This window comes from Archocentrus centrarchus, chromosome 4 (genome assembly GCF_007364275.1).
Source record: "Archocentrus centrarchus isolate MPI-CPG fArcCen1 chromosome 4, fArcCen1, whole genome shotgun sequence".
Taxonomy (NCBI): domain Eukaryota; kingdom Metazoa; phylum Chordata; class Actinopteri; order Cichliformes; family Cichlidae; genus Archocentrus; species Archocentrus centrarchus.
Window position 1 is genome coordinate 34,107,168 of NC_044349.1, and position 12,511 is coordinate 34,119,678.

A 12,511-nucleotide genomic window follows, 5' to 3' on the forward strand; every position below is an offset into this window, starting at 1 on the left:
TGTTCAAAGAAGTCTTTCCAATTATTGATGCTTCAATCTTAAAAATGATCAATCAGTTTTTATTAGTTGGCTATGTACCACAGGCCTTCAAGGTGGCTGTAATTAAACCTCTACTTAAAAAGCCATCACTGACCCAGCTGTCTTAGCTAATTATAGGCCAATCTCCAACCTTCCTTTTCTCTCAAAGATTCTTGAAAGAGTAGTTGTAAAACAGCTAACTGATCATCTGCAGAGGAACGGTTTATTTGAAGAGTTTCAGTCAGGTTTCAGAATTCATCACAGTACAGAAACAGCATTAGTGAAGGTTACAAATGATCTTCTTAGAGCCTCTGACAGTGGACTCATCTCTGTTCTTGTCCTGTTGGACCTCAGTGCAGCTTTTGATACTGTTGACCATAACATTTTATTACAGAGATTAGAGCTTGCTATAGGTATTAAAGGTACTGCACTGCAGTGGTTTGAATCATATTTATCTCATAGACTCCAATTTGTTCATGTAAATGGGGAGTCTTCTTCACACACTAAGGTTAATTATGGAGTTCCACAGGGTTCTGTGCTAGGACCAATTTTATTTACATTATACATGCTTCCCTTAGGCAGTATTATCAGAAAGCACTGCATCAATTTTCATTGTTATGCAGATGATACTCAGCTTTACCTATCAATGAAGCCAGATGACACACATCAATTAGTTAAACTGCAGGAATGTCTTAAAGACATTAAGGCCTGGATGACCTCTAATTTCCTGCTTCTAAATTCAGATAAAACTGAAATTCTTGTTCTCTGCCCCACAAATCTTAGAAACATGGTGTCTAACCAGATACTTACTCTGGATGGCATTACTTTGGCCTCCAGTAACACTGTGAGAAATCTTGGAGTCATTTTTGACCAGGATATGTCCTTCAATGCACATATTAAACAAATATGTAGGACCGCTTTTTTGCATTTGCGCAATATTTCTAAAATTAGAAACATCCTTTCTCAGAGTGATGCTGAAAAGCTAATTCATGCATTTATTACTTCTAGGCTGGATTATTGTAATTCATTATTATCAGGCTGTCCTAAAAGCTCCCTGAAAAGCCTTCAGCTGATCCAAAATGCTGCAGCTAGAGTACTGACAGGGACTAGAAAGAGAGAGCAGATTTCTCCCATATTGGCTTCTCTTCATTGGCTCCCTGTTAAATCTAGAATAGAATTTAAAATTCTTCTCCTCACATACAAGGTCTTGAATAATCAGGCACCATCTTATCTCAAAGACCTCATAGTACCATATCACCCAAACAGAGCACTTCGCTCTCAGACTGCTGGCTTACTTGTGGTTCCTAGGATACTTAAGAGTAGAATGGGAGGCAGAGCCTTCAGCTTTCAGGCCCCTCTTCTGTGGAACCAGCTCCCAGCTTGGATTCAGGAGACAGACACCCTCTCTATTTTTAAGATTAGGCTTAAAACTTTCCTTTATGATAAAGCTTATAGTTAGGGCTGGATCAGGTGACCCTGAACCACCCCTTAGTTATGCTGCTATAGGCCTAGGCTGCTGGGGGGTTCCCATAATGCACTGTTTCTTTTCATTCACCTTATTTACTTTGTTTATACTCCACTCTGCATTTAATCATTAATTGTTATTAATCTCTGGCTCTCTTCCACAGCATGTGTTTTTTTCTCTCCCCTCAGCCCAACCGGTCGCGGCAGATGGCTGCCCCTCCCTGAGCCTGGTTCTGCTGGAGGTTTCTTCCTGTTAAAAGGGAGTTTTTCCTTTCCACTGTCGCCAAGTGCTGCTCATAGGGGGTCGTTTTAACTGTTGGGTTTTCTCTGTATTATTGTAGGGTCTTTACCCGCAATACAAAGTGCCTTGAGGCGACTGTTTGTTGTGATTTGGCGCTATATAAATAAATTGAATTGAATTGAAATTAATTTCTCCCCACTGGTAGTAATGACTCTTAAGTTACAGGTGGCTGACTCAGTCACTGGGATGACATTAGTCAGCTTTTTACAGGGTAAACACTGAAAGAGGTCAACAGTGTCAGGCAAAAGTACATGACAGCATGATCTGTGTTCAGCACTCTCGCCCTTATGACACGGTTCTCAGTCATGTTAAATACCTGGGTTTCTCATCTCCTGTGTCAGGAAATACCAGAGACAATACAAGTCTAAGTGACAGATATGCAAGTAGCTTTGTGGGTACAGCTTGTCAATATGAATATTTCAACCATACGCTGCCAACACAACACATAACTTTAGTGCCCCAACCCACAGCTCGGATCAAATGTCAAACTAGCTGCTAAACAAGTGGACGTGAGCAGAGTGTTATATGCAGATTAGCACATCAACAATATTTTCCAGGATGTCCCAAGCTGAGCACTGATCTTAAAAGTTGCTGGTCGCTCTTTATTTCTTTATTTACCCATAAAGAGTTCAGCGAGAAATCCTTTTTACAACTTCTTTTAAGAAATATTAATCAGCACCATTGTGGGTGCCAGTTTAGCTCACTGTGTTGTGTAGGCAATATATATTTTAAAGCTAATGCAGAGAGCCAGGTCTGAATCTACTCAGAGGCCATTTACTGTGTCTTCCCCCTGCTCTTTATCCTAGCTTTCCTTTCTTCTCTCTACTGTCCTATCAATACAAAGGCCCTAAAAAATTAGCACCATTTTTAATCAAGCTCTGGCAGAAAACCACTAAGAATCTCTCCACTCAACAGGCAGCAATGCAATATGACCAAAGCATATGCTGAGATTTGAGTTTGGACAGCAGTTGTCAGGCATATACTACATACTACTACATTACCTACACTATTTACACTCCCCTCCAAAAGTAATAGAACAGTGAGGCCAATCACTGTTCTCTGGAGGAGGCTGTAAAACTTTGTAAAGAGTTTTGCTGAAACTTTCTTCAAGGTGGATCTAATGTTGTGGATGACTCAGGCACTTAGCAAATAAACTCAAATGATGTGAGCATGTAATCAAACTGTTCAGCAGAGGGAACGTATGATTTTTAGGACATTCAAGCCTAACATTAGGTGGCATATTGTTAGCGTATAACCACCCCAATATGAACCAAACCATGGAATTTTGTACCGTTACACCGTCTATAGGGTGTAAGTCTAGACAGCGACTAGACCAGGCTAAAACCTTCCACTTCCTGCCCCTGATGAACTCCTTTTTAGCCTTGGCAGTGTGTTTTGGGTCATTATCTCGCTGCATGATGAAGGATCTCCCAATCAGTTTGATTGAATCTTTCTTTTAACTGACAGACATAATGTTTCTGTAGACTTCTGAGTTCATTGTACTGCTGCCATCATGTGTGACATCATCAATGATGATGAGCTCATATATTTGGGATCATGAGCAGATCCTCTCTTTCTCCAAATTATAGCTTTTCCATCACCTTGGTAAAGGTTAAACTTTGTCTTATCGGTCCATTAAACTTTGTCCTAGAACTTCTGAAGCTTGTCTCTGTACTTCTTGGCAAATTCCACAAACTCCCATTTAAGCTATTCAATTATTAGACAACAGAATGAGTACCAAATAGTGGCGATGAACAACTACATGTTAACTAGCATCCAATTCCAAGGTACTGCTAAGTTCTGTTAAAATCCAGAATTTAAAACTGACATTTTCTGAAAAAAAAATCACCATACACAAAGGTTTAAAAAGATCCTGCTGCTACTGTAACTATAGTTTATGTACTTATTACATGTTAAATTTTCACTCAGAGACACTAAGTTCATGTGCAGCTCAGCACAGTTACAGTATCTTCTAATTTGTTACAATGTTGGCAGGGCACACTCGTTAATCACTAACCAATAGCCTGCTTTATTTTCTGTTTTATCTGCTTTTGTTGTCTTCATCATTGTTACCCTTTTACCTTTACCATGGTTATGTTTTGGTATTAACAGCCCTTTGGTTGAGGTTACAGAATGATCATGAGCCTACAGTGCACAAGACACAACATATTCATTGGACTCATATTTAAAGGTACCTTTCTGCTACAAGTCTCATTCACCCAATCACACACACATTCATGCCTAAGCATATCCACCTTCACAGTCACACTCTGGTGGATGCATCAGGGGTAACTCAGAGTTCAGTATCTTGCACAGGGAAGACTGGGACCAATCTACATAACTTCCAATTGGCAGACAACCCACTCTACCACCTGAGCCATGGGTACCACAGTATAACTTCTATTAAAGCTATTAGTTTTCATTACTTTAACTTCTTAACCTTAACCTTTAATTACACCATCCAATCATCACTGGCCAATACAAGAAATAAAACAATGTAAATGTAGTACACAATACAACATAACCCAGTCTTTAGCAAGACATTGGTGTGGTTATAACAGTGTGGGTTTCCTTTTTGCATGGGTCTATGTGAAAGCAGTAACCCCACTGGAAAAACTGACACATGCAGCGTGGCAAGAAACAGGCTGGGGTTGTGATGCTTTTATCTTTGATTCAAACAACAAGAACAGTTGCATTTCTGAGTCCAAAACTACTTATCTTAACCCTTACAGAGCCACAACATCTGATCACAAGTGCAACTGCAATCTCAATTATTACTGCACTCATGAATCGTGATTGTAGATTTTGAACAAATCAATAAGCTGAATGACTGAGTCAGTGGACTCTAGCAAACACGCCTGGATTAGAATAATGCTCCCCCAGCCCACAAGGCAGACCTGCAGTAGTGGCTTATTTGAGACCAAATAACCCCTGCAACAGAAATTTAACAGCCATAAATTATTAACACAGGCACATGAGCTTGCTAAGTGCTGTGAACAAACTGCCATTGTCTATATTCAAGATGTGTTCTGCACCCTCCCTTTCAAGGCAAGCAACTTATTAAAAAAAAACAAAACGTCCATGTTTCCATCTCTGGCAGCTGAAGAACACGGGGCTGGGAGGCTGGATTCAGGTCCCTCTGTTGTAACGCCACAGTCTATTCAAATGCTGCCTATTTTGTTTATATCAGCAAAGAAAGATTTACATGAACAGCCTGAGACCTTGTCATTAACAAATACGACTAAATAGGAGGATTAGAGCATACACCAGAAAACTCCTAATGCAGCTGGATTTCTGTCGTTGATTCCCACCTCTGTGCACCGATCATGTAAGATCACCGCGAACAGAGGGGTGCAATTTTACTCCATTGATGTGGTTCATTTTGAGATAATATGAACACCGAACCTCCCACGGGGAACTACTGAACCAGAAATGGCTGTTCACGTCTGTTATAATATATCTGAATGTGTGTAAAGTTAAAATGAAATTGAAGGATCTTTACGGGAATTTGGTGTTGCGTTTTCTCTACGCGCGAGAGGTAGCCACTCATTAGCTTTTAGGTTTTTTTTTCTTCGCAGTGGCTTCCTTATTATTGGCTAATAAGGGAGTAAAAAGGTAGTTATTGCGATTGGGCCATGCAGCTCTAATTCCAGAGCCCCGCCATGGGAGTCGCCTCGATCCATCACAAGGACGAGAGATGCTGCGAGGGATGATTTGCTTATACAAGCTTCGTCACGATTTGATTATAGCTCAATATGTGGATTTGCTGCCAGTATCCAGCTAGAAAAGCAGGTTAGCAGCATTCCAGCAAAGAGATGGCAATTCAGACCGACAGGTGCAACAGCATCTTTATCCAGCCTTCACGTACTGTTCCTTCCACGCGGACAAATATCCAGGGTAAAGCAGCCCAGCCAACAACCAGCAACCCAGGTAAAGGACGGGGAATGAGTCTGAATTCACACATATGGTTTTATGGGTGGAAATCTTTGAATCGTGGGAGCAAATACGTGGCGAACTAGCTAGTGAGCACGCACGGCGACCGAGCGAGCTGCTGGGCTGGCTGCCCCCCCAACCTCCCCTTGATTCGTACGCTTTTCTCTTCAACGACCAAAACAGCGCGTGTGTTGCAGGACTTACCTCTCGGCCATTTTCCCGATGGTTTTTAAAATCCGTTCAAGATAAATTCCACATCTCCCATGTTACCTAAATTGCGGTCGCCGCAGTCACCGAGTCAGTCACTGGTTCCAGACGTCTGCCAAGCTGCCAAGAACAACCAACAACAACCAACAACACATCCGACCAATACCTTCAAAATAAAATCTCGTGGACGATCTTGTGTACTTGGACTACCAGTGACTGAAGGAAAGTTTTATACAGTCATGGGGAAGTACACTGAGTTTATGTCACAGAAACATCAAAAATTTGTTCGCAATTAAAAAATTGGTAGACTGAAAATCTTATTTTACCCATTATGTCATGTAATGCTGATTAATAGCCTAAACAGTTTGTTTGAGTTACTCCGCTCTTTGGTGTATGTAATCTGAAGTCTGAATTGCTATAGCAAGACAGTAACTTACTATACTGTTATCCCACAATATGAAGCGCATGTAAAATAATAAACAGAAAACTTGCACAACAAGATGCCAAGTTTTGCTAACGGACATCTGTGCACCTTCCCTGTTCAATAGCCAGAATACACACCGGTGTTGCAAAGACAGTCTCCACAGAGAAAGGCTGTGAAGATCTGGACTGAGGAGGCATGTGAGCAACTGAGGGACTGTTTCACTACCACAGACTGGGACATACTGTGCAGCTCACATGGGGAGGACAATGACAGTCTGACTCACTGCATAACGGACTACAACTTCTATGTGGAAGACACTGTGCCATCCAAGAGAATAAGATGTTTTCCCAGCAACAAGCCCTGGATGACGAGAAGGAGAGGGCCTTCATCTCAGGGGACAAGGAGGAGCTGCAGAGAGTACAGACGTACAGAAGTCCAATATCGAGAGGTGTACTGTAAGAAAAGATACAGGGAGACTATGAAGAAGTGAAGAACAACGTCCGAGATGTGTGGACGGGTCTGAAACATATCTCAGCCCACAGCAAAACTGGGGATGGGCAAATCACCTCTGGAGATCAGGCCTGGGAAAACAAGTCAAACCTGTTTTTCAGTTGAATTGACTCTGGGCCGACTCCAGTCCCTACCCACTGAGGCTCCTCTTTTTCACACCTCTCCAGGCCAATTGCTTTCCTCTTAACTGCAGTCATTCACACCTCAGCTCCCAACAGATTGCCCCAACCCCTACTGTCATCAAGGGCCCCCCACCACCATCACCTGCAGCTCTGGACAACGTCACCAACGCCCCTTTTCCATCAACCGGGTGCTGATGCTGATGCCGATGCCAGTGTTTGAACCGTTCAGCATTTTTGTTTTCCACCATGAAAAACGGGTTCAACTCTGGCACTGCAAGCTAGCTGGAGCTGGAGGTTTCTTCCTGTTAAAAGGGAGTTTTTCCTTCCCACTGTCACCAAGTGCTGCTCATAGGGGGTCGTTTTGACTGTTGGGTTTTCTCTGTGTTATTGTAGGGTCTTTACCCACAATACCAACCGCCTTGAGGTGACTGTTTGTTGTGATTTGGCGCTATATAAATAAAATTGAATTGAACTGAAAAAGTCTGGAACCAAGAACACGCAAGCGGCAGAAGGGCCTTACAGTTTCCCCCGCCCTTATAATCTGTGTTAATGGAGATAAAGAGCTCAACTGTTGGCACTCTGGTGATTTTCCTGATGACTACTTAAGGTGTTGGTGAATTTTCAGTTTTCAATGGATTGTTGCCTTGTTCACTGTCAATGAAGCTTCCTCTGCATAATGTTTGGGTTGAACCCTGTTATGAGTACTCACATTGTTTTTCCCTCTGTGTGGGAAATCTGAGAGACTGTTTTAAGAGACTTTGGAGAGAGAAGCCTGCTGGAAAGATGGATCTTGGGATGCTTTTGCCTGTCTTTTGAATTAAATTTATTTCAGGACCCTCTGTACATTTGAACTGTTTCTAATATTTTGGACTCTGTAAATAAAACTGTTGGGAACTTTTACTTGGAGTCCTGCATTTGAGTCCATCTGCTGTGTGGCCTTGACACTGAAAGCATCTTCTCATGCTTAAATTTGGTTTAAAAGTAAAACTGATCTGATCCAAATTCTGGATTTGTAGGCTACTTGAATGTAACATTGGAAACTCAATTTACAGTCATAAAATGAAAGTTGTTTTTAAACTGTGGAAAATTATGGGTATGGACAATAGGACCTATGTGTTATCTTGGTGATTCAATGTTTGCAGAGTGACATGATTGTGAGATGGACGACATTCAAATCATGTAAACCATCTGCCAGGTTGTTAAGTTTGTTATGCCCAGCACCAGTTCAGCCTGCACTGATTTCTTTCTGTGTACAGCAAAAGACATGAAAAGTGCAAGTGTGCATTTGTGTGGTACTTTGTTACATTGTGTTTGCCAGTGGTTGTGGCTTAGAACAGTGGTTCTCAAACTTTTTTCTAGTATGCATGACTTAAGGTGGAAAGAAAATCAAACCCCACCCCTGAATATTTTTTATAAATTGTTAACAAAAAAGGATTCAACTTGTATTTCAACATCCTGCCATCTATTTTCTTAATCATCTATCCAGTTTAGTGTCATGGGGCTATGGAGCTTATCACAGCTGTCACAGTGCGAGAGGTGGGGTAGACACTGGACAGGGTGCCAGTCTACTGCACAATACCATAAGCAAACTATTCTTTATTTATTTAAATATTTTCAGCATATAATTCAACATAGTTTCTTTATTTTTAATTCTTCATTTTGAGGCAACAAAATGAAGGAAAGGGGGGGGGTACAGGAAAAAAAGCAGGAATAATATTTGTCCATTTGCTGTCCTTTCATTTTTACAGATTATATATTATCCAAACTTTGAACAATTAGGCAGATGAAAAAAAGGAAAAGCAAACAAACAATCAAAAATACTGTGCACTGTGCATTTACATTGTGCATATACACATCCACAACATAGTTTCACATCATATTTTTCACTTTGTTGTCCACACCCCACTACAGGTAGTGACCAGGTGGGACCTGTCCACAGAAAGACTATGTTTTATGAGGAATGAGTGCAGGAATCCTAGTAATTCCAAATTGTTCACTACTTTTTCTATATCCAGATGAAATGCAGTGGTAGCGGTGGACGATGGATGGATGGATGGATGGATGGATGAAGAAGGTGGTATGAGTTTACAGCATGAGCTTAGTAAATGTGTCCATTCCCCTGACCTCTGACTGTGGTTGCTGTCCATGGTGCTGATCAAAAGCTAGAATGATGCTATTGATATTACTAATTATTGCTATATTATATTATTTTTGCACTCTCTCTTTCTCTCTCTCTCTCGCTCTCTCTCTGTGTGTGTGTGTGTGTGTGTGTGTGTGTGTGTGTGTGTGTGTGTGTGTGTGTGTGTGTGTGTGTGTGTGTGTGTGTGAGAGAGAGAGACAGAGAGCGAGTGAGAGAGAGACAAAGAGAGAGTGTGAGATGCCGTGCTTGCTTCAGTATAATATGGCAGTAAGGGCCTATCACAGAGTTGTTACACCTGTGGGTGAATTACAACTGTTAATTATTTAACCATTTCTTCAGTTCACTAATGTTTCATTCAGTTACTGTAGCAATATTAGATGAAGTGATTAAGGCAAGCATACATCATGGAACATAATAAAATCACTTCACTTCACATCCCTTTTTTGTGTGTGTGTGTGTCCCACATATTTATGCTGGCAAGCCCTTAAAATATTCACTACTTTGTTTATAAACAGGGACCAGGTGTTTTTTGTTTTTGTTTATTTTTTTCAGTTGCCTGGTGTAGAAATGTCAAGGAGAGTTATATTTTTGTCATCAGATTTTTGAGTGCTTCCCTATTAGTTTAATTATGTTGTGATTTTCATGCACACAGTAATATTAAAACATTTACTCTAAGTACCTTTAGGCTTAGAGTGGGATTATTTCCGACAGGACGTTAACTCAGCAGCACGTCGTACCGTGGCTCCAGCGGTAGATGGCGTGGGTGGCCAGCTTGCTCAGCGGCACTGAGACAGCTGAGTCACACATACATACAGAGCCAGAAAAATACTGTAAAAAAAAAAAAAAAAAAAAAACAAGAAAGAAAAAAGAGTGGCTACAGTTGAGAAATTGAGTCCACTGTTTTTCGCGCAACCAGCTGCCTCTGACACAATCAGGAAAGATGCTGACTATAACACTGAAGACACTCCAACAGCAGACGTTCAAAATCGAAATAGACCCAGAACTGACGGTGAGTAGAAGTTAACGGGGCCGAAGTAAACATGGTCGGTGGGAGGGCTGGCATATAGGCTGAGGCATGCGGGAATTTTAGCTACTGTGAAGACATGGCCACGGTACAGGATGTTCAAATGTAGACACACCAGTTATTTTGCTTTCTTTAAAAAAATAACGGTAGGTCGATGTGACCAAAAAGCGTCCAGACAAGTTATCAGTTCTGCAGTATCGCAGAGCTCAGAGGAGGCGATGTTGCGCAGGAAAGACAGGAATAGAGCACGTTTTCCTCCAAAGTAAAATCATGAAACGTAATCGAAAAATAGGTTCCAGCCCCACCACGACCCTGGCTTGGATAAGCGGAAGAAGATGGATGTATGGAAGTCGTGTATATTAAATGTTTGTATTTGCTTAGTGGAACTGTGAACTATGTTGCCGGTATCCAGTGGCTTTCGTAGTGATGTAATACAGCGAAAAAGCAGTATGGAGGAGTTACACTGAAAAAAAACACCCGGAACTGTTTGTTGTTTTATTTCGCTTGACAGTGTTGGACTCGTTTCGGTATCACACCATGAATGACTGTGCAGTATTTTAAGCCTGTGCACAAATGTAACGGTGAGAAGGCTGACCAGTAAATATTTGTCACATATTAGGTTAAGTTAAATGATGCGTATTCAATTAATAATTGTTTCTTTAAGTGTTATATCACGTGAATATCAATGACTGTAACAGTCACTGGCAGTACACACCATGACAAGTAGCATTTAAGTTATTAGATGTAGATTTTATTATTAAAGAAATCTGATGATATAGTTTTAATGGCAGCTTTTTCCTGACCAAAGCCAGATAATTGTTTCAGTGTTTCCTTGGTGTTTCCTTTTTCTCCTGCATGGGCCATTTTTGGTCACTTATTCTTTTGTTTGGTTACACAAGTATAACAAGTATAAGCTCATGTACAAGTATACCATGAGAATAATAGTCGCAAAATTTTTTTACTATGAAAATAAATGGTGGGATTAACACCTGTTCTATTCCGTGCTGTTTTATTTGACACTTGGTCCTTAAAGGGATCAGCACTGGTTCAGCCTTGAATCAAAGACTGCTGGTGATGCATGTCAAAATGGCATCTGTACTTAGTATTGCAAACAAGGGAAGAAAAATTATTAGATAATTGTTACAAATGAACAGTGTTTCATCAAATAATGCCTTCCCCCTGTGTTAATATACTTGAGGCTGTTTCAGTTGCTTAATAATTTGCTGCAATGCAAAACAATCCAATATACCAAATTAAATACATTGAGAAAAGGCTGCTGTGAAATTTTGTGAAAACCACATAGTTTTTTTCAGCTGTTTTTGGGCTGAGTCAGTTTCATTTTTACCTCCGCAGCCTTGGAAAAAAAAAACCCTCAAAGTTTCGATGTGTTTGGTTGACTTTTAAGCTTTTTTGATTTCAGATTTGGGCTACACACTGTCAAAGCTAGAAGCTGCCCTGGTATTATGGGTGGGCCTAAGAGGTCAAGGTTCACCCACTTGAACAATGGGCCCATCTTAATGGTCCATGTGAAGTATTTGCGTAGGTTTTATTTTCAGTTGACTCAAAATAAATATTCAAATAAACAAGACTAAAAGTTTTTTCCTTCCCAAAAAATAAAAAGAAACATTCATTAAGTTATCAAAAGCTAAGTCTGACCAATTGCCGCAGCTTATTTCACACTGAGCAACCACGTCATGATTCAGAAGTTGCTCAGTGGAGGAGGAAGAAACTTTTCTTAACTTTATTTGTATCATATACTGCTGTGGATGCCCTTTTTTCTGTTATTCATTGTATTTGGTTGATTCTTAGTTTAGCAACTTTTGGTTGTTCCTCTATTTTACCCTCATGCTTTCTTAGTTTGGTTATCTGAGTTCTACTTTGGATACAATTCATTTGTATAAAATTAGGGCTGTGCAATTAATCTAATTTCAATTTCGGTGTCACACAATCATAAAAACAGTGAAACTGACAAAAACCAATTATTAAAATTATTTTGTCACATTACACCTGGCAATTATACTCTTAGCCCTGATTTATGCTGCATTGTTGAGTATTTTGCGGAGCCTATAATGTAACCTACTTAAGTAGCCAGCAATGTTGCCTTTAGGCTTTTGTGTGGTGCATTAGGTATTAATTATGGTTAATGATCAAGCAGGAAACCTAAGCCGTTCTCATGGCTCGTGAGCCAGCCAGTAAAAGGACCCAACAATGCAAGACCCGAAAAACAGCTCTGCAGTAAAAAAGTCTTTATTCACCAACAACAAACAGTTCTTAGGTGTATGTCTAGGGGAGTGAGTGGGAGGAGAGTCCTGAGTGCAGGGACCACTGAGAAGAGAAAGATAGAAAAATTAATCTCTCTTTCATGGGG

General features: G+C 40.5%; 2 protein-coding genes across 3 annotated transcripts in view; one reads left to right on the top strand and one right to left on the bottom strand.

Annotated features, from left to right (window-relative positions):
* The window catches only part of arhgap39 (Rho GTPase activating protein 39), a 113,018-nt gene extending 106,971 nt beyond the window's left edge, over window positions 1–6,047 (bottom strand). The window contains exon 1 of one of the 2 annotated variants that reach the window (XM_030726540.1): window positions 5,921–6,047. Coding sequence is in view for 1 of the 2 variants with exons in the window: in XM_030726538.1 (XP_030582398.1) it covers window positions 5,921–5,931 (11 nt within the window). In the remaining variant the exon portion in view is untranslated. The remainder of the gene's footprint in view (window positions 1–5,920) is intronic. The other variant, XM_030726538.1, reaches the window with a different exon arrangement.
* Window positions 6,048–10,013: 3,966 nt separating this feature from the next.
* The window catches only part of LOC115779044 (UV excision repair protein RAD23 homolog B-like), a 41,785-nt gene continuing 39,287 nt past the window's right edge, over window positions 10,014–12,511 (top strand). The window contains exon 1 of the mRNA XM_030727484.1: window positions 10,014–10,128. Coding sequence (XP_030583344.1) covers window positions 10,060–10,128 — 69 coding nt within the window. The 5' untranslated portion in view covers window positions 10,014–10,059. The remainder of the gene's footprint in view (window positions 10,129–12,511) is intronic.